The following is a 23,933-nucleotide window of genomic DNA, read 5'->3' as shown; positions in this document are numbered from 1 at the left end:
TTCATGTAATTATTAATGTATTATACTAATATAACTTATATTTATGAACATGGAATAATGACCTTATTTTTTTTATTTTTCTTAGTACTTGTAAGAAAAATATTTGAAATAAGAATTTTTTATCATTTTTTATATTTTAATTCTTGGAAGCTAGAAAAGTGATTACTAAAAAATTGTAACCTCTTATGGTGATTAATTTATTACTTATCAATAGTCATCTAATTTACCCTTTAGGATTATTATCTCACGAGTCATGACCACCCATAAAATATTTTAACTAAATAGTAAATTTTTTTTATTTTTAATCGAAATTTGAGATTTGAATATGAAGGTATATTCTATCTATTAAAATAAAACCTTTTAATATAAATTCGAATGAGTCAGACTCTAAAACAGAAAAAACAAAAAATCACCTTACATAATTAGTGTAATATTTAGAGCCACTAATTATATTTATCTAACTGTTAACGGTTTAGAATTCTTATCAGAAAACAAAAATTCAAAAACAGAGATTTATTATTTTTGTTTATATTGAAGAAAACAGAAAGAAAAAAACTGAAAAGAAAAAAAAAATTCACAAACAAAAGAGAAAGAAGAAAAAGACAAAGGCGAGCTGATAAACTCGCTTTTTTTTTTCTTATTCTTCTTTTTCATATCCTCATTTTTTAATCCAAATTTATTTATTTTATTTATTTCATTCATTCATAAAATCATAAAAATTTATCTCAAATTTTGTAATTTATTATTATATATAGGTAAGCTCTACGCCATTTTATTGTTTTTTTTTAAAAAAAAAACAATTCTTTCAAGATCTAATTTGTGTTTTTTTTAATGGTTTTGCAGTTAATTTTGGACAAAAAAATTTATACTTTTCAATTACTTTTATATATTTTTTGGAGGATATTGAAATAGCTTTCTGGTATGTTCTTTTTTTAATTCTGTTTTTTTTTCTTGTTTTTAATTTTTAATTTTAATTTCAACAGTTTTTAATCAAATTGTTGGGGAGGGGGGGGGGGATCCAGGAATTGGGAGTTATTAATATGTTTCGAATTCGTATTTTAGGTTCGAGTTGTGAAAATAGCTTCGTAGAGAAATGTTGAATAAGGGAGATCATAAATTATAATTAATTGTCCCATTGTGGTTTGGTTATTTTTTTTTTGGATCTCGGGTATAGTAAAAGCTTAGTGTATTGAGTCGGCATGCTCTTTTGCAAGTTTTATGTAATTTATGATTATGGAAGTTGTAATTTATTGATCTCATGAACATGCAATTTTATGAAGCGTAAGGTTGCGTACAATACATTTGATTTTTTTGAATTTTGTGTATAACGGGAGTTTAGCGTACCGGCTTGCCTGCGTGTTTTATGTTCTGTTATATGCTTTATGATATGAAACTTGTAACTTTCTAATATCATAAACGTGCAATTTTATGAAGGGTAAGATTGCGTACGATGTAGCTTTGTGGTTTGATTTATTTCTCGAATTTCATGCGTAGCAAAAACTTAGTGCATCATGCTACCTATTTATTTATTTTAATTATGTTGCGTTATGTGATTTATGATATGAAACTTGTAATTTACTAATCCCATAAACTTGCAATTTTATGAAGGGTAACACTATGTACAATACATTCTTGTAATAATCAATTTCAGATTTTACGAATAGCGAAAGCTTAGTGTATCGAGCGGTCCTTTTACCTGTTTTATGTTACATTTATGTGTTTTATGTTATGGAACTTGTGATCATTTTGTTCATTTTCATGTCCTTCATTGGGCGGAGCTAGAGTTTTGCCTACGAATTCGATAGAATCCTGTTAACTTAACATGTATATATAATGCCTACGAATTCGATAGAATCCTGTTAACTTACTACATGTATATATAATGCCTACGAATTCGATAGAATCCTGTTAACTTAACATGTATATATAAATCATTAAGAACCTAGTAAGTTGCGTCTTTTTCTAGCATTCAGAACCCATAAAACTCAAATTCCGATTCTTACTTTGAACCACATTCTTCACTTTTAAGCTATGCCATTCTGAATTCCTAACTTCTTCTACGATTCATTTGTTTTCAAGGTTTTCACTTTGGTTATCCTTATTTTCTTGACTGGAAATGGAAGATGTTAAAGATCTGAAGCAACACGCCTCGGAGTCCTCTCCGGAGGAGGATCAATCACACAGCGCGATTCAAACCAGCCAAAATGCAGATGAAAAACCAAACTCCAAGAATCAACAACTAAACGTGGATGCTTCGGAGCATGTAGAAGAGGCTACTCAAAGCTCGTCGTTGGAGAAGAGTGAGACTCATCCAACAGGAGCTACTATGGTTGATCAGGAAGACTCGTCTCAATCTGTACATAGTCCTAAGCCATCGGAGCCTCCTATCGATACAAATGGTTCCAAAGAGGAAGAGCATATTCAATCTAATAGTAGTACCAAAAGTGCTGATGATTCGTGTTCTACTTCCCACGTCCAAGAGACGAAACCTGAAAATACTACTCGTGTAGAGTCATCGGATAACATTGACAAGTCTCCCACTCTCAGAATCAAGATTCCAGGGCCTACAGCTCAGTCTAAGCAGCCTGAGAACGTTGATGCAAACAGAGTTAACATCGATACAGCAGCACCTATCCAATCTGTGAAACAGGCAGTTTCAAAGTTTGGAGGGATTGTTGACTGGAAGGCTCATCGACAACAGACATTCGAGGTATTCTCTCCAACGCCTCAACTCTCTAAAATAGAGTTAATGGTCAAAAACACACCTACAGTATCTCAATTTTTCGAGTTCCATACCTGAACTATCACCAAAACACGCCTTAGCTATCAGTTGTTTCCTTTTGCTACTTGAAATATAACCATCGTTCAGGTAGGAAAAGGGAACAATAGATAGTTGAAGTGTATTTAGATAAAGAGGTTGGTAATAGTTCAGATAGGAAACTCGCACGCCTGATAGTAAACTCAAAAGATGGAATTTTTGACTCTTCACTCTCTAAAATAAGCACTTTTATCTTCTCGAAAGCTTGGCCTTACAGGCTCTTTCATGTTATTTTCTTGACTTGAAAAGTTCGTTTTTTTTCTTCTTTGGTTGTGCAGAGACGGAATCTTATCGAGCAAGAACTAACAAAAGTGCAAGAGGAGATCCCATTGTATAAGAAACAATGTCAGGATGCAGAAGATGCAAAAGTGCTAGTTTTGAAAGAACTAGATAGCACTAAGAGGCTCATAGAAGAGTTGAAGCTTAATCTAGAGAGAGCACAAACAGAAGAGCAACAAGCAAGACAGGATTCGGAACTTGCCACGCTCAGGGTCGAAGAGATGGAGCGGGGTATTGCTGATGACTCTAGTATTGCAGCTAAAGCACAGCTTGAAGTTGCCAGAGCTAGGCTTGAAGCTGCAGTGTCAGAGCTAAAATCTGTTAACTCCGAATTAGATGTTCTCCGTAAGGATTATGATTTATTGGTATCCGAAAAAGATGTTGCTGTGGAAAAAGCAGAAGAAGCTGTTTCGGTATCAAATAAAGTTGAGAAGACAGTTGAGGATTTGACAATTGAGCTCATTACTTCAAAGGACGCTTTGGAGGCTGCACATGCTGCACATCTAGAAGCCGAGGAACATAGAGTCGGAGCAGCTATGGCAAGAGAGCAAGATACTCTAAATTGGGAGAACGAACTGAAGGAGGCGGAAGAAGAGCTTGAGAGGCTAAACCAGCAAATAATGTCTGCAAAGGATCATAAAGCAAAATTCGATACTGCTTCATCTTTGTTACAAGATCTCAACATTGAGTTAGCTGCTTATATGGAATCAAAGTTGAAACAGGAGGCTGATGAAGAAGGGAACATGAAAGGCGAGAAATTAGAGACGGATAAAAGAAGTCATCATGACATACAAGGAGTTGTGGCATCAGCTAAGAAGGAACTCGAAGAAGTGAAACTCAATATTGAGAAAGCAACAGCTGAAGTAGAAGGCCTGAAAGTAGCAGCAGTTGCATTAAAGGCAGAATTGGAAAAGGAAAAATCAGAACTAGCTTCCATACAACAGAGAGAAGGAATGGCAGCAATTGCCGTTACATCTCTTGAAGCTGAGTTGAACCGAACAAAGTCAGAGATTTCCCTTTTGCTGATAAAGGAAAAAGAAGCAAGAGAAAAGATGGTGGATCTACCGAAGCAACTGCATGAGGCTGCACAAGAGGCTGATCGTGCAAAGTTACTTGCTCAAACAGTTCGGGAAGAGCTGAGGAAGGCAAAGGAAGAGGCGGAGCAAGCAAAGGCAGCATCTAGCACCTTGGAAAGTAGACTGCTTGCAGTGAAAAAAGAGATAGAGGCTGCAAAAGCTTCAGAGAAGTTGGCCATAGCAGCTATCAGTGCTCTACAAGAGAGTGAATCAACTGAAAGCACAGCGGATGAGACAACTGGTGTAACACTTTCTTTAGAGGAGTATTATGAACTCAGCAAGAAGGCCCTTGAGGCAGAGAAACAAGCTAATACCAGAGTGTCTGCTGCTATGTCCCAAATAGAAGTAGCCAAGGAATCAGAGTTGAGTAGTCTTAACAAGCTCGAGGAGGTTAATGTTGCGATGACTGAAAAGAAGGAAGCACTAGAAATCGCACTGCAAAAGGCCGAGAAAGCCAAAGAAGGAAAATTGGCAGCAGAGCAAGAGCTGAGGAAATGGAGAGCGGAGCATGAGAAAAGACGAAAATCTGGTAAATCTGTTACCCCGGTAAATAAAACAATGAGATCAAAAATGAGCTCTGAGGAGAATAAAGAATCAAAAGCTTCTGAAGATGCAGTACCTCATCAAACCTCAAATCCAAAAGAAAATGTACAAACAAAGAGTGAAACCGATTCATCTCAGGAAGTGAAGGTCACAAAGAAAAAGAAGAAGTCCTTCTTCCCCCGCGTCTTAATGTTTCTGGGCAGAAAGAAAGCACAGGCCAAGGCAAGATGATGATCTCTGCTCCATTTTTCTTGATTTGAGAAGGGTAAATTCTCGTAGAATATTTATGTATATGCTAAGTTGTTTTTTGTACAGTACTAAAGTAATTCTCACTTTCTGGATGGCAGATTTTAGAGGGCAATAAGTTTATCATAGGTTTGGCTCTGTCAGTAAGCCTTTGCCTATTAAAGTTGTTGACGGCTTCAAATGTGTACTCCTGCTAGTTCTGCATAAAAGCTAGCAGCAATTCAAACCTTTGGCCTCGTGAAGATATGACTTTCCTTGTGTTTCATGTTCGTATGGGTTATATAATGCAACAACACATCAATTTTTCCTATCACTTGGCTCACCATTTCAATGCTAATTGCCTCACAGTCCGAGTTCTATATTCTTTATTATCCTAATACTTTTGCTTGTTTGTAATAGTTTCAATCATTTTATTGCATATAGTCTGATAAATTGTTGTAACGAATTGAGTATTCTTTAGAAGATAATCTTTGTAATGTAATGTATTTATGCTGAACCTAACTTTCTGTGGTGTTAAAATCATTCTAAGATCTCCTAGCCTTCAATCTTTCTATGTTGAAACCATATGATAAAAACTCATTGTTACATATGCAATGCCTATTATTACCTCAAATGAACATAATCTGTGTTGCTTCTTCTGGTATAAACCAGTAGAAGTTTATCTCGCGCACAATAGGTGATGGCAAATCATGCTAGTTTTACCTCTCAGTCCGTTTCTCATGTGCGCGAGCTTAATCCCTTTTAGTAGATCTTTACAAGACCTATAAAGGATGAGTCCTTTTGAGATACTATTCACACTATTAACCAAAGTATTTGAAAAAAAACTGATATTTCCTATATATGTTTTCCTGTACATTTACCATTACATGGTGAAGGTCAGAGAGGATAAAAGTGAAACTCAAAAAAGAATATGAGAAATGTTGACTGTTTATTCCCCTTATATACACACAAGCAATTTGTGCTTCTTGTCCTCAGTAGAATGGACATGCAAAGGGGACTCCAAATTCAGCTGTTCCTCTTTTGGTTGTCCTACTTTGTTGTGTCTTGCAAGTCTACACGACCTGTCGTTAAAGAAGAACACAGGAAGAATCAGCAGCTTTTAGCCAAGGAAGCTGAGAAACTCGTATAGAACAGAAGTAACATCATATGGTTTAGCAGCATTCATCGATATCTCATGGTTCGAGTTTCAACTAGTGCATGTTTAGTCATGTAAAGTTATCATACCAAATAATGATACTAACGATGGAGGAGGTTTTGATCCATTTGAACTCGCGTCTATCCCTGCATGATGAAGAAGTGCCTTTGAAATTAGCAGTATATCAACAGTGTATAGACAGTGTTACTCATGGAAAAGCTTATCATTAGTGGCAAAAAGGGTCTAGAAATCTAAGTATGAGAACAATTTGACTACTTTCTTCAACCTTGGAAGATTTTTCCGTGACGAGCAAATCTGATGCTGATTGTAACACTACATATGAACCTAAACGCTCTGATACCATGAGAAAAATAGGATGGAGAGAAAATCTAGAAAGTTTGAGAACGTGTTCAAGCAATGTCTTTCCAATCCTTGTGAACCGTAGAGATAAAAATGACTTATTCACAACAATTCCAAAGGATTGCACACCTGAAGTTCCAGCTGATTTAAGGATGTCTGATTTCTTGTAAGTATATCCAATAAAATTGGCATCTTTTGATGTTAACATCTGCACGTTGGAATCGACATGTTAGGAACCAGTCCAAAAAATACTAAATAGGGAGTTAACATCTGCACGTTGGAATCGTCATGTTGATACAGTTAGACCTCTTTCTAACAATCATCTTCAATGACAGCATTTCACTTTTGTTTGGAGACTTTCATATTATGTTACTATATTGTGTGTTATCCATAAGTACTTCTTGACAAACAATGTCGTTATAGAGAGGCTTAACTGTACTTACACTCTAACATTGAGTTTTCATTTTTTTTATGGGACGGAGTCAAGTAATGCATAGTAAACTTGTAACCATTACCTTTCGCCAGGGTCCTACTCTTGGTGTTGTCGATTGTGTACCTTCTACCTATAAGTGAAACAAAGTTAGCATATGTAAAGGAAAAAAGAGGTTTTAAGGAAAATCTCACATGAACTACATGGATTAATGTGGAGAACAGAAGGATTATGGAAGTGACATGCAAGAGAATGATGACTTTATAAGAAGTCGAAAGGGAGATATCTGTTGATACTGCTCGGAAATAGCCAAGATTCAACAGAGCAAGTTCATAAATGATGGATGAATTAGTCGAATTGCAAGTTCAAGTTACAAAAGTAACGAAAAGGTGGTTGGTATCTTCATGATTTTCGAAAATGTCACACACATCATGAGGCAAAAGGATGACTTCTAACTGGTCTCATTGTCACGAACTGTAATTTACAACGACTACATCCTCCCTAGAAAGTGAAATGAATACAGTAAGGGTTCGATAAGCAAGAATACTCACTTCAGGGAACTTCTCGAAATTCTGAGTGTCTAATTCTCCTGTAACAATGGGTTTGTAGGCAGCTTCCATTTCGTAAAGTGCATCCCACTTAGTTCCTTCGAACCAAGGATGAGCCTAGAAACATATTCACACGTTCAGCGGAAGAAAACCACAAAAATAGAGACGTCGTGACAGCATACTAACTTGTACCAGATCTTTGAAAAAAGGAACATATTCCATTTTTAATTGTCTGAAGGCAGTGTGTATTCACAGTTAGTTGGCATTAGTTCATCTGTTTCGCGGTTATTTACCTTTATTTCTTCTACTCCTCTAGTCCCCAACCTTGATTCAACATCACACAACAAACGACATATCAGATCCTTAGCCTCATCTGATACTTTTGGTTCTTCCGGGAACTTCAAGCATGCTCTCCAATTGATAATCTGATACATATAAAGAAAGATGAAGGATACTTGTAAATGCTAACAGGATGCAGAGCACAAGTTTGAAACTCATTCCTCTTGCCACCGAACAGATCTTCAATGAATGCAGAAGATCGTTCTAGAGTCGTCATGTGTGGAAGGAGCTATCTTATATGTTTACCATCAAATAAACATGGAAGTACCTTTCGACATGTGAGTCTTGGATCTTCTGAGCAGAAGGGAGGATATCCTACGAGCATCTCGTACAAGATTGCTCCCAATGACCACCAATCACACTCCATTCCATATCCTTTTTTCAACAAAACCTCTGGTGCCATGTAATCAAGAGTACCTACAGTAGAATACGCCTACAGAAGAGTTCCGCTGATAAGTTAACTCAATCATGGCATACTCAATACACAACATGGAGTACAAGTACATACCAGGGCACGACGATTTCGTTTCCATTGTTGTAATTGTTCTTTTGGCATTAACCATGGAGCTCTATCACTGTCAGCAGTCTCAGTTAAAGACTCTTGACTTGTCAAATCTTCATCTTCCAACAGCGATGAATATTTACTTTCCAGTGGTTTACATAAACCAAAATCAGAAAGCTTTAAATGTCCATTTTTGTCCAGTATAAGGTTATCAGGTTTAATATCCCTGAAAACAGAATAATTGTAGACGACTAAGCCTACAAATGTTCGCGTACATGTAACAACAGAAATGATAATGTCAATTGATGCATTGTGCAGATACCTGTGTACATAATTGTGCTGATGAATAGAGTGAATAGCTAATATACTTTCTGCCATATAGAACTGCGCGACGTCTTCAGAAAGAATGTCTTCTCTCATGAGTAAGGTCATAATGTCACCACCAGGTAAATATTCCATGATAAGGTATAAGAAATCTGAATCTTGAAAAGAATAGAAGAGTTTCACGATGCAACGACTATCTACATCCACGAGCAAATTCCTCTCGGATCTAACATGCTCAACCTGAAAGAATCAGATGAAGTTTTAATGTATATCAGCAACACTTGGATTGATGATCAGAAATTTTTTTCATCAACGTTTACCTGTCCTCGACTAAGCATCTCTGATTTCTTCAACTTTTTCATGGCAAAAACATCACCAGTACTTTTAAATCGACACAGTCTGACCTGTGTTAACAAATTGACACCATGAAAACATGTATTACAGAAAACAATTCTATGAAATGGAGTTGTAAAAAGACAATGTATGTACCTCTCCGAATGCGCCTTTACCAATGACTGTTAACAGTTCAAAGTCATCAATTCCAACTTTATGCCTCTGCAATCTCATAAACTCAGTCTCCCTCTTCTCCAAATTCCTCAGCATCTTCTCTTGCTCATCATCCGGTATCTGTGCTTCTTGTGCCTTCCTCTGCAACGTTCTTCGCCTGAAACACACAACCATAACAAGAAAACAACTAAAAACACAAAACACAAACTATACATATTGCATAAATACAAACAACTACGTCTCAGTCTCAAACAAACTAGCTATATGAATCTTCATTGACAAAGTCAACATTACACGAAATAAAAACAAAAATGAGAAAGTAATACTACAACAACAACAACATATCCGTGTAATTCCACAAGTGAAGTCTCCCTATAGACAAGATAGAAAGGTTGTTTCAGATAGAACCTCGACTTTAAAAAAGCATTTTCAGACAGTATGAAAAAGGAGAATACAGATATATGAATCTTCATTGACAAAGTCAACATTACACGAAATAAAAACAAAAACAAGAATTACTACAACAACATATCCGTGTAATCCCACAAGTGAAGTCTCCCTATAGACAAGATAGAAAAGTTATTTCAGATAGACTCACGGCTTTAAAAAAGGCCTTTTCAAACGGTTTGAAAAAGGAGAAAACAGATATCAGAGCAGTAACATCAACGAAATAATACAAAACGGAAAGCAATACACAACAGACAAAATAAAGTACAGTAACAACAATGAAATAAGTACAACAAGTTCTCTACATTGCCAACATATATAAATCTAATCAATTCACAATGTGACATTAGAAAAAGAACCTTTCTTTGCGATCTTGCAAGCCTTGCAGATAATTCTTGTAATGATTCTCAATTATCTTCTTAGCAGCAGCTGATTTTTGTCGAGTTACCGGTGATGAAACAGAGAACTCTGGCTCTAATGAATTGAACACTTGATCAGCTCCTTCCATTTGATCCAAACTAAAACTTCCCAGATCCCAAAATCGAATAAAAAACAAAAGAATATACAAAGGGTGTCTTGTTTAACAACAAAAAAAGATAAAAAGATTCAAGATTTGAAGTCAGTTGATTTATAGTAACAGTAAATTCAGTTAACAAAAGACTCTATTTGTCTGTTTGTTAATATATAACATAAAAAGTAAAATGAAAGAAGATGAGAATCTTGAAAGTTAATGAAGTTGGAAGCAAATTGAAGTTAAAAAAAAAAAAGAGAGGAGAAAATTGGTGTTTGTCAGTGTCAACAGAGCCTGCTAAATCTTGACAGTTTTGGTGGGCTGTCAACTGGCAATTGTACAGATGAATTAGCTGTATTGGCATATGAGATTTGCTGAGAATGGAGTGATAGTGACTCCTATCATCAGTGACAGAATCAAGATTTTTATTATCAGTGGCGGAATCAAATTTTTTATCATGAATAATTCAGAATGTAAAGAAGTACTTGTTAGGTTGTGGAGTCTGATTAATATATATATAACTATTTACGCGGTTTAATCTCCGCGATGAGGTTGCCAGGGGTTATGGGGGGCGGGAGCCCCCATCCGAAGGAGGGGTTCTGGCCAGCGCCCGACCTAAATTTTAGGAGGTACTATTTATTCTCCATTTATTCTTTGTAACAAAAAATACTCTGATTTATTAATATATATACCCATCGCCGCAGAAGTTTACTCACGGGTGTTACCACAAAATATTGATTTCTCTCTTTCTCTCTCTAGATCTCTCATCTCTTTCTCTTGAAAGTTCTTGTGTTCTTAATTCATCAAGTGTGTGTGGATTCGATCCTACCAGTACTATCTCTGTCTCATTTTATGTAACACTTTTCGTTTTTCGAGAGTCAAACAATTTACCTTTAACCGGATATTTGCTTATGGAATCTTCAAATTTTTCGAAATGAAATTTATAAATTTGTAACTTACGTAAAGAGTGCTATAACTCACAATAATTGATAATTCAAAACGTTAAAAGAATTTATGAAAAACTTACCATAGAAAATAAACTTATTTAAATCTCGAAATATAAAAAATGCCACATAAAATGAAACGAAAAAAATATATATTATATCTGCATAGAAATATAAATTTAACCTCAGATAAAATGTAATTTTTCGACGAGAGAAATTATGAACCATAGTGAAGTAACCACATGTAGTAAAGGGTGATCCACCAAAAACTGAATTTTCAATTAATGGTGTTTGAAATTAAAGGATTACTAATACTCTTAATTAATGGTTGACTTTGATTAAAAAGGCAAATAGGTAAAAATGTATGTTAATGTTTAATTCAAGGACCATCTTAATAGGATTATAATAAATTGGATTACAACATTTATAATACCACTCACAAATAGCAAGTTGTACATTTTTAATAGTGGAAGTAATTATGGAATAATTAAGCAATTAAGTTCAAGTTCTAATTAATAATTTGTTGTTTTAACTTCGAAATAAGGGCAACAAGTATTACACCCTACAGGATAAAATAACTACCTTCGTTTATTTTTACTTGTTATTATTATTCGTATTTCAACAAAATTGCGACTTTTTTATTAATATTTTAAAATATTTTTTCATTATATTTAATATAATAATAATTATCATCTAAAGAATAGCCACGGTGAATAGAAAACAGTAATACCTTTTTCTGAATGGAGTCAAAACGGGTCGGGTCGGGCCGCCGCCATTTTCAAGTTTTTTCTGCAAATTCAATGTTTCGACTGTCTTTAGTTGAAGCTTTTCCCTACAAATCAATGGCGTTTCAACTCAAAACCCGACCCGAACCCGTTTATATACCTTCATCATCTTCCCTTGTTTTCTGAATTGACAGAACTGAACTTTCTACAGTAAGTAGTTTTTTTTTTTTCAATCAGAAACAATGGAAACCGTAAAGCTTCACGAAGAAGAAGAAGAAGAAGGTTCAGCAATTGTAGCTCTCGGCTCTTTGTTCAAGCTTACTGAAGTTCATCTTTCGTTAGCACTCTTTGCACCCTTTTTTTAAAAATTTGAATGTCTAAAATTAGCTTATTAGGGCAAGCGAATGTTCAAACTTTTTTTTTTTATGCAGAGATTATTCGCAAGAAGGGAAGGTTTTGTTGGAATCTGCGGTAAGCTTAACTGCCCCTTTTGATTGTTTCAACTGGGTATGTGCATAGTAGAGCGAGAAGCCAAAAAAAAATTGAATCTTTTTTTTTATAACGCGCGTTGTAGTTTAAATTGGCTTCAATAATGAAGGGGATAAATTGTATTCATTGATTATGTTGCTCGGACTCTCCAAAAATGTTGCTGCGCCCGTGTAGGATCCTCCAATATGAACTCATTTGGAGGATTCAACATGTACCTCGTGGCATATTTGAAGAGTCGAGCAACATAGTTCATAGATAAGAACTAGTTTGGAATTTGAAGCTTAGTTAATGCAGACACTACATATCATAATGGAAATATGTATATGTGTGTGTATGTATATATACTCTCACTCTCACAGGGCTTTGGTTGGACAGAAAAGGTTGTACAATATGGGATGTGTGGTTATATGCCCAAGTCACAAGTTCGGAACATGACCTTTGAAACCAGGTTTTCACGTAATTGATGTAGGATAGAAAGAAGTATGTCCATTACAACACGGAGTTTCAAAGATGAGATACTGATTTTTCGGACACCAAAGTTATATATGCACACATGGACATTCCCATCCTCTAGCTCTATGACTGTTGAACCAAGTCGTTGTTTAGGTGGGGAAGGGTAGAGCAGTATGTCCTTTTCTAACTGAGTTTCAAAGCTGAAATGCCGAGTTCTGGGACATCAAGATTAGTGCACACAACTCACTAGCACACTCTCTCTCCGACTCTTTAGGTTGTAGCTTGATTTTGTTTATGGATTATGCATCTCTATAACCTTTATTTATTTATTTGTGCAGAACACTGATGTCTACAAAAGTAATGCATCCCCACTAAATGGCAAGTACTATGTTGTATCATAAGCTAATTTCTAGTTACTTGTTACATTTGATATTTGGGTTACTGGGGAAACACTGGAAAATTAGGAGTAAAATATCTTGTACTTCATATAGTTAATATGCAGTTCCCTTTTAGTCTTGGCAGATTTTGGCTCTTTACCGGAAGATTTGGAGCTTGCCAGACAAATGAATGAAATGGGCCTTCCTGTTTCATTCCACACTAAAAAGGAGGTATCCAGTTTTCTAGTATAACTTGTTTGATTTTCATGTTTTTTTTTTTAAGTTCTAGCTCCAAGTAGTATACCTCTATGAATCATTCCCATAAATAATTGTGCCACGCTTTAAGGTGCTTTGTTTTGGTATCTTGATGCATCCCTAAGTTTGCTCATATTCTGTCTCTTGCTCTCTGCATAATTTCTGTTTCATTGTCTTCTGAAAAACATAGGAAAGTTACAGGTTCTGTTTTCGAGTACTGTCCCAGGTTTTTTAGATAGTGAGACTGATTTTTCGATGGTACTGTTTTTTCAATTGAGAGGTAGTCTTTTTAAAGGGTTACAACCTGAGGTACAAATAGTACAACTGTAAGTCAGGTCCTAAATTGATTAATAGAACAGGGGTAGGAAATATTCACTCATGGTATGTTGACTGAAATCCTTATTTCTTTCAAGTTCCTGTAACAGATCTTCATTAAATGATTCAATTTTATGTTCAAACTTTTCAATGGAACTCATTCCTATTACCAAGAAGAATGTTGAAAAAATACCCAAGGTGTAGCGTACTGGTCAATGAAGTGGATTGATATCTGTGAGCTTTCAGGTTCAAATCCTAGCAGGAGGAAAAATCACTCGGTGATTTCTTTTCATTTATTCAAGCCTTGGTAGGCAAAGTTACCTGGTACTTGTGTTGGTGGCAGGGGTGGCTCGACAGTGTTAAAAAAACGACATGCGCCTTAGACCCCTAAATTTAAGGGGCCTCATTTCTAATAATAATAGGTTATAAGTTATTATTTTTTAATAAATATAGAATATATTGGTAGAAAAAGTAAACTTTTTATGAAAAATATAGAAATTATTAGAAGAAATTTGAGTATGAAAAATAATTTAAAATAAGAATGGTTGTATTATCAATTGAAAACTAGAAGAAAACAATTATATAAAAATTATTAACAATTCAAGTTTAAGTCCCCGTTTAATTTTTGCTTTAGGCCATTAATATGCTTGAGCCGCTCCTGGTTGATGGGAGATAGCGGGTACACCTGGAATTTGTTGAGATGTGAGCATGTTGGCCTAGACACTATGGTTAATAAAAAATAAAATCTGTTCAATGAAAGCATGGATTCTAGAAATCTGATTTCCTAGACTATGTTGCTGTTTTGCACTAATGTGTGGGGTGTAACTTCTTTCCTGTATCTCTTTCTCTATTCCAGCAGAAGAGAAATCGAACAGTTAAGGGAAAAAGAAAGGATGGAAAGAAGAAGATTCTTTCGTCGTGCGAGAATACCCAGGATGAAGTGCTAACTTCAATACAAGAGCTGAAGGAAGAATTTGAGCCTAATGGTACTCTGCATGGCAACTCAAACAAGGATTCTTCCTGCTTGTCACTTCTTGGACAAAGGGAATTCTCATCCTTCTATACTGGGGATGGTGATTATCATCGTCTTAATGGTGGAGAGGAAGGTTTGAACAATTTGAGTGCTGGTAGTGCTCACACATCCCTTGAATGCATTGATTGCAATCAGCAATCGGGTCTTCGTCTGGATAATACAAAGGATAATGTCTCTATATGTGAAAAAGTTCAAGTGGAAAAAGATGTTGGAGTAATGGTTGGCTCAAGTGTGGAATGTGGAAACCATGCAGAAAGCTGTCCAAAAAATAGCAATGTTGACAGTAGATGTATCAGTGGAGAGGCATTAAATGGTCATTGTGAGGAAAATCCCTTAAATGGAGAGCAGATGGAGTATGCCTGTATGGAATGTTCTTTATCTGCAGAGCAAGTGGAGTCTATTGCTACACAATCGGCTGAACATCGCACAGAAGATGGGCTACTCTGCGATGTTGTCGGTGAAGAATTAAATAGTTGTAAAGCAACTAATAATAATTGTGAAGGAACTACTAATGATTGGAGATTTTATTGGGACAATGATTACCAAAGGAACTACTTTTATAACATTGTGACTATGCAATGTACTTGGGATCCACCTCCAGGAATGGACGACCTGATATTTACTAATTTTACTACCAAACAACCAGAAACAGCACTTGAGATGGTGGAGTTGGATGATGCAGATTTAAAAGAATCTAATGATCTGCAAACTTCTGCAAGTCTACCGTCTGAGCTTGATATTGCAGATGGAATTATAGAGGATGATGTATTGTTGGACAGACAGCTCGATGAATTAGAAGGAGCGGGACAATTTGCTGACAATTTATGTACTCTTAGCTCTACAAAACAGAAAAAGAGAGTCAGAAAAACTAAAGCCAAATGGAAGTTGCCAACCGAAGCTCAAGGTTTGTGAACTGGAGTGTTGCTTCTCTTGCCTTACATTTATATGCTTGAATTTACCTTGCATATTTTTTTTGAAGGTAACATTTTTTGTATAGCTATTTGCTGCATAAAAGCTGCAGTGTCCATAATTACAAGGGAATATAGGGAGATACTAGCTATAACCTACTTACAGAGATCCTAGAACATCAAAAGAAGATTCCAGCTCTTCCATATATTCATGTTTACACCAAAAATAGAAAAGGGCTAGGCACTTCTAATATTACTACATTAACTTGTCAATTCTCCATCTTGGATGTGTATGAAGATTGGTGTAATCAAATATGAATTGTTGGTAAGCATGGTCATGAGTTCTGAGCCTGATTTAATAGTAACTAGTAACCCTGTGTGATTCAGGACTTGGTCGTGCCATACCGTGTTCTTCCTGAGTGCAGCTGAGAACCTTCTAGAAGTAACTATTAGTTTATCGCTGGATCCCTGTTTTAAGTCTTTCTTTCCAACAGTGTTGTCAACTAGAGGGCTATATTTCGTCAGGTTGAACTTAACAATTGTAAAATTTGATAACTAGCATATACTTCTCCTGAGAATTTCTGTTCCTGAAATTTTCTGCTGATTGTACCCTAAGTTTAGAATCTCTTTCTTTAATGACTACGCTTGTAGCTAGAGTTGAAATCATTTTGATAAACTGAGTCTGAAACAAGAAAGTCTTTTTTCGGGATTGCTGGCTTTATTGAGTAAACTACTTCAAAGTTGGTTACTTTGCGTCACTTCCATCTATATTTATATGTCTATTATCATTCTGTAACTCCTTATATGTGTCAGATCTATGAATGGTTCTAGCTAACTAAAGTTTGAAGATCCTATTATCCTTGGTTAATGAATTTGCATTTCTTTTCTTTTCTTTTCTTTCCTGGTCCATAGAGCTGGAACTCTGCAATACTAATGAAGAAATATCTCCCAGTTTGAACAAATATTGGTGTCAAAGGTATCTATTATTTAACAAATATGATGATGGTATAAAGATGGACGGAGAAGGATGGTTCTCAGTTACTCCAGAGGCCATAGCCAAGCATCATGCACTTCGCTGTGGTTCTGGTACTATAGTGGATCTCTTTACTGGAGTTGGTGGGAATTCAATTCAATTTGCTATGAGGTGAGTACAGCTGCGTTTCATTTCTGCTTTTGGTATGTGCTATATTAGTCCTTGGATTCTTGTGAATGCAAGTATGTCATCTCAATCCCATTGTTAATGTGCAAAGGTCAAAAATCCTTGGACCTCATATTGGATCTTGGCATCTTGTGCTTCGGGTCCTATAATTATTTTTGGTACACTTGCGTCCTTTGTTCCCTGTACACTACCTTTGAGGACTTCGTCTGCACATGAAGCATACTGCTCTGCTAATTGCTTTACATCTTCATTGTTGACATAATGGGATACTATTTGGCTTTACTATAGGAATATTTCTTTTTTTTTATCAGTAAACGAAAAATATCTATAGAAAGTATTTATGCATCACTTGTTCAATGCTTTATTTATCCATCCTAGCATGGCTAAGAATTTGGATACTTTTTCTCAGTGACAGCACACTCAAATACCAGCTGTTATTGCAGGAGTAAGCATGTCATTGCAATCGACATTGATCCAAAGAGAATAGACTTAGCTCAATATAATGCTGCCATCTATGGAGTTCGTGACCAGATAGATTTTATTAGAGGTGATTCTTTTGTTTTGGCTCCTAATTTGAAGGTAACAAGTTTCTCTATTTTCAAAAGGTGAATAAATTATATATTTATAGCAGAAGTCTTCTGTCATTGTTCTTATGGATGCTTTGGCTGCTTCTTTCAAAGGAAGGTTGAGAAAATTCTTTGTTTAGCCATTGCAAGAAAGTGGTCTCTCACTTCGTGCTACTATTTTCTTCCTGATAAATAATAGTTCAGCAGTAGAATTCTTTTTCACGAATCCCTGCTGTCAGATTTAGTTTGTTCGTGTTTTCTGTGTGATAGTTTATTTCAGCTTTGATGGCACTCTTAGTTATTTTCTTTGATCGTGGAAATCGTGTTCAAGTTTTGCCCTCTCTCTTTTCTTTTCTCCTCTACCTACTTTCAAGATTTAAAATTGTCTTTGCTTTGCTTCAGGCGGATGTAGTCTTTATGTCACCACCTTGGGGGGGACCAGACTATTTGAAGGAAAGAACATTTGACATGAAAACCATGCTTAGGCCGCATGATGGGTATGCAATTAGATTTTCCTCGAGACTTCTGCCTCGGTTCTTATATTTCTCAAACAGTACTTCTGACATTGTGCATCTCTTTGTCTATTACCACAGGAACTTCCTCTTCAGCATTGGCAGGGGAATTGCCTCCAAAGTTGTCATGTTCCTCCCAAGAAATGTTGATATCAATGAGTTGGCAGAATTGTCACTGTCCGCGAATCCACCATGGTCATTAGAGGTATTCATCCAGCATCCAAAACTGTTTAAAGTTATGAAGAGAATGGGTTTCACTGTGATTGACTCATACACTGTATTTTAACTCTGGCACTGCATATGTCTTCAGGTGGAGAAGAATTACTTAAATGGCAAATTGAAGGCCATTACAGCATACTTCTGTAAACCTTCCTGATAAGCTGTGGTTGCATAAATTTGGTAATCTCTTTCGCTACATCAGATTGATTACGTCCCAATTTTTAGGAATAGCCGACTTTCTTGGTTTTTCATGTATATTAGCCCATGGATCTGGCGTCAAGATACATGTGAATTACTCCAGATACATGTATCTAGTGTGATTCACATGTATCTGATATACATACGAATCTCGCTCGCCTATATCTCGATTGTGTGTATCTAGTAGCAAAAATACATGTATCTAAGTGTATGATACGTAGGAAACTCTTAATTAGTGATAAGATAAGTAATATGTACGAATCTCCCTCGCCTATCTCTCGATTTTGTGTATCTACTAGCAAAAATGCATGTATGTAAGTGTTCGTAGGGAACTCTTAATTAGTGGTAAGATAAGTAATATTTACGAATCTCGCTTGCCTATCTCTCGATTTTGTAATATTGTGCACAATTTTGTAATGTTCAAATGTTTCTTTCTTTTCTTATGGTGGGTTAAAGCAAAATATAGCTATAGCATACCATGTCGTGCTCAATAAAATAATGATATGATTTGAAGAAAGCGTAATAGCTCACCAGTGTTAGCCTGATGACATCGAAAACATACTAAAGTTTTAAGTGATTCACTGAATCGATGAGACCATAGAATCTAAACTTAAATTAATGTCACAATTTGGTAATACAATCAATATGAATTTTGTAACATCAACCTCTAAAGGAGTATAATGGAACAAATATGGGTTAAAAGTTAATCTTGTTTAAGACCTTCTTGTGATTGAGGAAGATGAAGATTAGTTCCTAAACGAGTAAGATTAACATAATCTACTGGACCATGAGCCGATAATCCTGGAATAATTAATCCCACCATTCTAAAAATTATCTCAGACCAACTTTGTTTGTAATCATTTCCCTTAATCCAAGGGAGAATAAAACTCCTAATTAGCTCAAAAACAGCATTCAACACCTTTGGTAAAACCCATAGCAATGAGAAGTAATTCTTGTTTGGTTCTTCCTCCAAAACCTACAATTAGTAACAAATTATGACATTTTTTTAATATTAGCTGTTAAAATATGATCGAAAAGATTTTTTTATGTAGCTTCTGAATATCTAAAAACTAAATATATTTACGCTCGTACTCTAATCTCCACTAGTTATGAATAGTGAACATTCATACTCATTATCTTAAAATTCTAGATATAAGCATGACAAGTCCTTGCAAGAATAATGATATAATGGTGTACTTACTATATATTTACTAAAACTTCTGAATCGATCGTACTGTACAGATAGATTAGAAAGTTTACCTTGCCACAGTGAATCAATCGTACTGTACAGATAGATTAGAAAGTTTACCTTGCCATAGTGAATCAATCGTACTGTACAGATAGATTAGAAAGTTTACCTTGCCACAGTGAATCGATCGTACTGTACAGATAGATTAGAAAATTTACCTTGCCACAGTAGAGGCTGTTGTAGTACAAACATGATCCAAAATGCTTGAAGAATAGTGTTTTGTCATCATAGGGCAATCTTGGCACCATATCATTGCAATAAACATACCTATAATATTTCACATCAAATTTCTTCAATTTCTCCATCATGAATTTCCCAAATTGTTCATCTCCAACTCTTGGTTGGCCAAAAGTGTAAACTCCTTCCAATTTATCTAATAGCCATTCTTCTTCATGTAAAATTAATATTGATGCAAATAATATTGCTAATGCACCACCTAAACTATGTCCTGTTACTATAAACTTTGCTTTTTCATTTTTACTCANCTCATTTTTGCTCAATATTTTCTTCAATTCTTCTCTTATTTTATAATATGCAAATTCTTTAGAATTACTATTATTTTGATCTTNTTCATTTTTACTCAATATATTCTTCAATTCTTCTCTTATTTTATAATATGCAAATTCTTTAGAATTACTATTATTTTGATCTTGGTTTATTTGTTTGGGCCATCCAATGGGCTTTTGTAACCCTAGGGCTTTCATAAAGCCTGCATGGATTTTACCAAGGCCTTCAAGTTCATACCATGATAAATCTATATCTGTGATCCATGCATTTGCATTAAATGGACTTGTCCCTCTAAATGCTACCACAATTAAATTTGGATCTTCAATTTTGTCTTGAAACATTATGGCTTGAGTTGAATATTGTTCCTCATAAGCTACAAAAAAAAAAAAAAAGAAGTTATATCGGGGTACGGGAAGGGGAAATAGGAAACGGGATTATCAGAGGGGGGATTAACCCTCACCGATAAGTTGAAAGATCAGGCAGTCAACCAACTCAACTACAAAAGAACAGTGAAAATCGAGTGTGTTTTTGAAGAAAATATTTACGTATACAATGTATATCATTATAGGTAGGAATAAAAAATTCGAACAAGGGATTAAAGAATGCATTGAATGAGTTATTTGTGTGCAAACTTTTTTAAAATGTATATATATGGTATATCTTTTTGTCGATGAAGGGAATTTAATTGAAGCTTTGATACGATATATAATGATAGTACAAATTAATTTTTTACCATACATATATAATCTAATTCTGTATCCAAATTTAAGTTTACTAGAAGAAAAACCAAACACTATTGTAATGGAAATAAAAATTAGTGTAAATCCAAAGAAGTTGGAGATTTTTTTAAATAAAATCTTGATGTTCGTATCTCGATTAATTCTATGATATACTTAACAGTTTCCATCGACAAAAAGTATCAAATACTTTTTTTTAATAAATAAGTGTTGATTAGGTCTTGACTCAAATATAAAGTTTAATATTATTTTGAAATTTAAAATAAGAGGTTGGTGCTAAAAGATCAAGGCGTACTTTTTGGATCACTCAATAAAATATAGCAATATTCATTGTATTAAATTAATTTATGATAGCTAATTGCACATACATCAAAGTTTTGATTTCTTAAATAACGCTAAAAGTTGAAAAAATAAACACTAATTTTATTATTAATTAAATACAAGTAGTTACAACTAGATTTTAAAATTAATGTAATAAATGTACTTAGAGGACATCACTTCAAATCACCTAAAATGGAATCTTACTCTTAATTATATACTCCCGTTGTCCGGTTTTGTTTGTCATGGTTTTTATTTTTAGAGTCAAACTATAAAAACTTTTACTAACATTTTAAAATGTATTTTTTCATCATATTAATATGTAAAAAGTTGTAATTTATAGTACTTTTCATATAATTTTAGAATATCTAATTTTTTTATTTAATATATCGAATTAATATTTACGTCAAATTGATTTTCGATAAACGCAACATGATAAACAATTCCGGACGGAGAGAGTAATTAGTTTAAACTAATCACCTACCTAGATTACTAATTTTTTTCACCAACCAACATTTCATTTTACGTTTTCTCAGAAAAATAAAATGTATTATTTTCTATTTTGAAATCTTCTTAATTAAGTTTGAAATAGAATACAAAAATACATCTAACACATGTATAAAATTATTTTCATTATCAGTAATTCAGTATATATAAGTAAAATCCTATTCCAATTTTCACCTGAACGTAATTATTGAACAAATTTATTAATTCATGAAAAATAAGATTTGGTCAATTCACTCAAATTTAAAGTGATTATTTATTAGCTATATTCATTTTAATCTGTTCAAATTCATTTTTTTCGCAACTATTAAAAAGATAAACATCCACTTACCATTCCAGAAATTATACAACCCCAAGAAATGCATCTGCAGGAAAAAAAACACAATTTATGAATATTTTGTCAGTATTTTTTTATTTTTTTAAAAAAATTATTATAATTATTATAAAGAATAATAATTTACCTGCCAATGCTTTTGAATTACTGTTTTATTTAGTGCTTCATTTTCATATGATAATTTAGCAGCCATAATTGACACGTGTCGATTATATCTTAAGTCCCCAATTTTTATTTTCTTGTCTAATTCCACCCTTAAATCAAGATTTCCGATCATCGATTTGAATTTTTCCGATGACTTTTCCGGCCTTACCACTTTTCCTACAATTGTACGATAAGATATATTATTTATATACACTGACAGTATCAAGAATTATAATATTAGTGAATATTAAATAATGGATATAAAGAAAAAAAATAGTAGAAAAATAATTAATTTTGAAATCCACGTCATGGTATTTTCATTGTTCAACTTAATTTTGTTTTTTGGGTCGTGGTGAGATGGTTGGAATCCCTCTATGTATTCGTAATCAGAAATTTCAATGTAAGAATTCAGTTTAGTTAAATCACAATATAAATATCAAATATCAGATAAAAAAAACTGAATTTTGTTTTGTAATATTTCAATTTGGTGAATTCTTTTATTCTTGTAGGATTATTGTGACATTTTTATTCAATTACGAAGTTTAATACTATACTCGATAATTTTGCCCTTAATTCTTAAAAGAATATTACTCTAGCTCTAACATTTTTATCTCCGTCTATCAAAATAATAATTAAAAAAAAGGGTCTACTTTTATTTATTCACTATTTTTGAAAATAATTTTTTATTTTTATTTGTCAAAACATATAAAATAATAATTTTTGCACTCAATAGATAGAGTATTAATTATTTATTTCTCAAATCATTTTCCAAGACCTGATATTATACATTAATTACTATGAATATTGTAATAAAATATGAATATTAACTATAATTTCTTAAGAAACGTAAAAATATTAAAGTCGACAAGTAAAAATAAACTTGACGGAATATTATCCTTAGCAAGTCAAAGAAGATTTATATTTTCAAACTTGTAAATGAGAATTAATGCATGTCTTGTTTAGGTACTATGCATGAACTATGCATTTTGATTTCATTTTACTTGCATGTCTATAAACTCTAGAAAATCAATTTAATTTCCACCAGAATTTTTTTTAAAATATTCCATCTTCTATATTAAATAAAATAAAAAAATTAAAATTGAGAAATCTTAAATGGAAGTATTTTAATTATAGGTACATATGATCAAACATAAAACAAAAAATTGGATCATTGTTTTGAAAAAAAAATTCAAAAGTTTAACAGTTGATATGACATGCCACATCATCTTTCCAGCACCAAAAAATTGATTTTCCAACTAAAATATAGTTCATTTTTGGGGAAGATTGTATATATCAAGTGGCATTACTTAATAATATAGTTTATGTTTTTCTTTTAACCCTAGGATGATCGTAACCGCTACGATTTCTGTCCTTCGAATGAAAATTGGGTAAATCTCATTTCATAATAGCCTAGAAATTATATAGGAATATAAACGACACTAGGTAAGTCCTATGTGACATACTTAATTTAGAAGGAATTGAGGAGGGATCGATCCGTAATCGCTACGACCTCTGTCCTTCCAATAAAAATTGGGTAAATCTCATTCCATAATAGTCTAAAAATTATACAGGAATATAAACGACACTAGGTAAGCCCTATGTGACATACTCAATTTAGAAGAAATTGAGGAGGGATCGATCCTGGATCATTTGTGTGGAATATAATCACCCTCCAAACCAACTGAACCATCTGGATGAACTAGTTTAACTAAGTTGATAAATCATCCAGCACTAAAAAAAACATGAATTTCCAAAAGGAGATTCATTGCCGAAAAGACTAAATTTATCGAAAAAATAAAACTTTTCAATAGTGATCATTTGATAACTCAACTCTGAATAGCAATCGAAATAAAGTTAAAGAGAGAATATATATATATATATATATATATATAAAATATGATAATTAAAGTCGAATTAATGTA

At 33.9% G+C, this 23,933-nt stretch overlaps 4 protein-coding genes across 10 annotated transcripts in view; 2 read left to right on the top strand and 2 right to left on the bottom strand.

The window, feature by feature from the left end:
- Positions 1-712: 712 nt before the first annotated feature.
- Positions 713-5,492, top strand: LOC107005756 (protein WEAK CHLOROPLAST MOVEMENT UNDER BLUE LIGHT 1-like). Of its 2 annotated transcripts, none has more exons than XM_027913707.1 (5): positions 713-755; positions 844-919; positions 2,080-2,710; positions 3,097-4,938; positions 5,064-5,492. In XM_027913707.1, exons 3-5 carry the CDS (start codon positions 2,117-2,119, stop codon positions 5,157-5,159), a joined length of 2,532 nt encoding a protein of 843 aa, XP_027769508.1. In that variant the 5' UTR covers positions 713-755; positions 844-919; positions 2,080-2,116; the 3' UTR covers positions 5,160-5,492. The 2 variants fall into 2 exon arrangements, with proteins under 2 accessions (XP_027769508.1, XP_015059900.1); XM_015204414.2 differs by having other exon boundaries at positions 715-755; positions 3,097-4,981.
- Positions 5,493-5,772: 280 nt separating this feature from the next.
- On the bottom strand, positions 5,773-10,411 carry LOC107005650 (serine/threonine-protein kinase 38-like). Its single transcript, XM_015204294.2, has 12 exons — positions 9,914-10,411; positions 9,090-9,264; positions 8,921-9,004; positions 8,599-8,840; positions 8,283-8,502; positions 8,043-8,207; positions 7,729-7,860; positions 7,439-7,552; positions 6,973-7,020; positions 6,587-6,665; positions 6,187-6,243; positions 5,773-6,023 (listed from the first exon to the last, which is right to left on the bottom strand). The coding sequence occupies exons 1-12, from the start codon at positions 10,060-10,062 to the stop codon at positions 5,992-5,994; spliced, it is 1,497 nt and encodes a 498-aa protein (XP_015059780.1). The 5' UTR covers positions 10,063-10,411; the 3' UTR covers positions 5,773-5,991.
- A 1,375-nt stretch (positions 10,412-11,786) lies between these two features.
- On the top strand, positions 11,787-18,599 carry LOC107005265. 5 transcript variants are annotated; one of them, XM_015203807.2, is made up of 10 exons: positions 11,792-12,071; positions 12,166-12,205; positions 13,015-13,054; positions 13,190-13,284; positions 14,483-15,560; positions 16,477-16,708; positions 17,167-17,302; positions 17,692-17,786; positions 17,883-18,006; positions 18,112-18,599. In XM_015203807.2, exons 1-10 carry the CDS (start codon positions 11,977-11,979, stop codon positions 18,175-18,177), a joined length of 2,001 nt encoding a protein of 666 aa, XP_015059293.1. In that variant the 5' UTR covers positions 11,792-11,976; the 3' UTR covers positions 18,178-18,599. The 5 variants fall into 5 exon arrangements, with proteins under 5 accessions (XP_015059295.1, XP_015059293.1, XP_027769525.1 ...); XM_027913724.1 differs by having other exon boundaries at positions 11,793-12,071; positions 13,199-13,284; XM_015203806.2 differs by having other exon boundaries at positions 11,793-12,071; positions 14,480-15,560.
- Positions 18,600-18,795: 196 nt separating this feature from the next.
- Positions 18,796-23,933, bottom strand: part of LOC107005745 — a 6,268-nt gene continuing 1,130 nt past the window's right edge. Inside the window, exons 2-6 of one of the 2 annotated variants that reach the window (XM_015204397.2) lie at positions 21,995-22,188; positions 21,865-21,898; positions 20,042-20,347; positions 19,626-19,942; positions 18,796-19,194 (exon numbers count right to left, since the gene is read on the bottom strand). In XM_015204397.2, the coding sequence (XP_015059883.1) occupies positions 18,922-19,194; positions 19,626-19,942; positions 20,042-20,347; positions 21,865-21,898; positions 21,995-22,188 (1,124 nt within the window). In that variant the 3' untranslated portion in view covers positions 18,796-18,921. Of the gene's footprint in view, positions 19,195-19,576; positions 19,943-20,041; positions 20,348-21,864; positions 21,899-21,994; positions 22,189-23,933 lie in introns of both variants that reach the window. The other variant, XM_015204398.1, reaches the window with a different exon arrangement.

The sequence above is a fragment of the Solanum pennellii genome, chromosome 12, assembly GCF_001406875.1.
Source record: "Solanum pennellii chromosome 12, SPENNV200".
In the NCBI taxonomy this organism is placed as follows: Eukaryota; Viridiplantae; Streptophyta; class Magnoliopsida; order Solanales; family Solanaceae; genus Solanum; species Solanum pennellii.
This window is presented reverse-complemented; position numbering and strand designations above follow the sequence as displayed.

Bases quoted from the DNA above. Each gene is read 5' to 3' on its own strand.
- LOC107005756 (XM_027913707.1), top strand. From the start codon at position 2,117: ATGGAAGATGTTAAAGATCTGAAGCAACACGCCTCGGAGTCCTCTCCG. The intron at 2,711-3,096 runs GTATTCTCTCCA...TTGGTTGTGCAG, and splicing joins ATCGACAACAGACATTCGAG to AGACGGAATCTTATCGAGCA. The intron at 4,939-5,063 runs GCAAGATGATGA...TCTGGATGGCAG, and splicing joins GAAAGAAAGCACAGGCCAAG to ATTTTAGAGGGCAATAAGTT.
- LOC107005650 (XM_015204294.2), bottom strand. From the start codon at position 10,062: ATGGAAGGAGCTGATCAAGTGTTCAATTCATTAGAGCCAGAGTTCTCT. The intron at 8,841-8,920 runs GTAAACGTTGAT...TGATTCTTTCAG, and splicing joins AGATGCTTAGTCGAGGACAG to GTTGAGCATGTTAGATCCGA. The intron at 7,021-7,438 runs GTGAGTATTCTT...TTTCACTTATAG, and splicing joins ATTTCGAGAAGTTCCCTGAA to GTAGAAGGTACACAATCGAC.
- LOC107005265 (XM_015203806.2), top strand. From the start codon at position 11,977: ATGGAAACCGTAAAGCTTCACGAAGAAGAAGAAGAAGAAGGTTCAGCA. The intron at 13,285-14,479 runs GTATCCAGTTTT...TCTCTATTCCAG, and splicing joins CATTCCACACTAAAAAGGAG to CAGAAGAGAAATCGAACAGT. The intron at 17,303-17,691 runs GTAACAAGTTTC...GCTTTGCTTCAG, and splicing joins TTTTGGCTCCTAATTTGAAG to GCGGATGTAGTCTTTATGTC.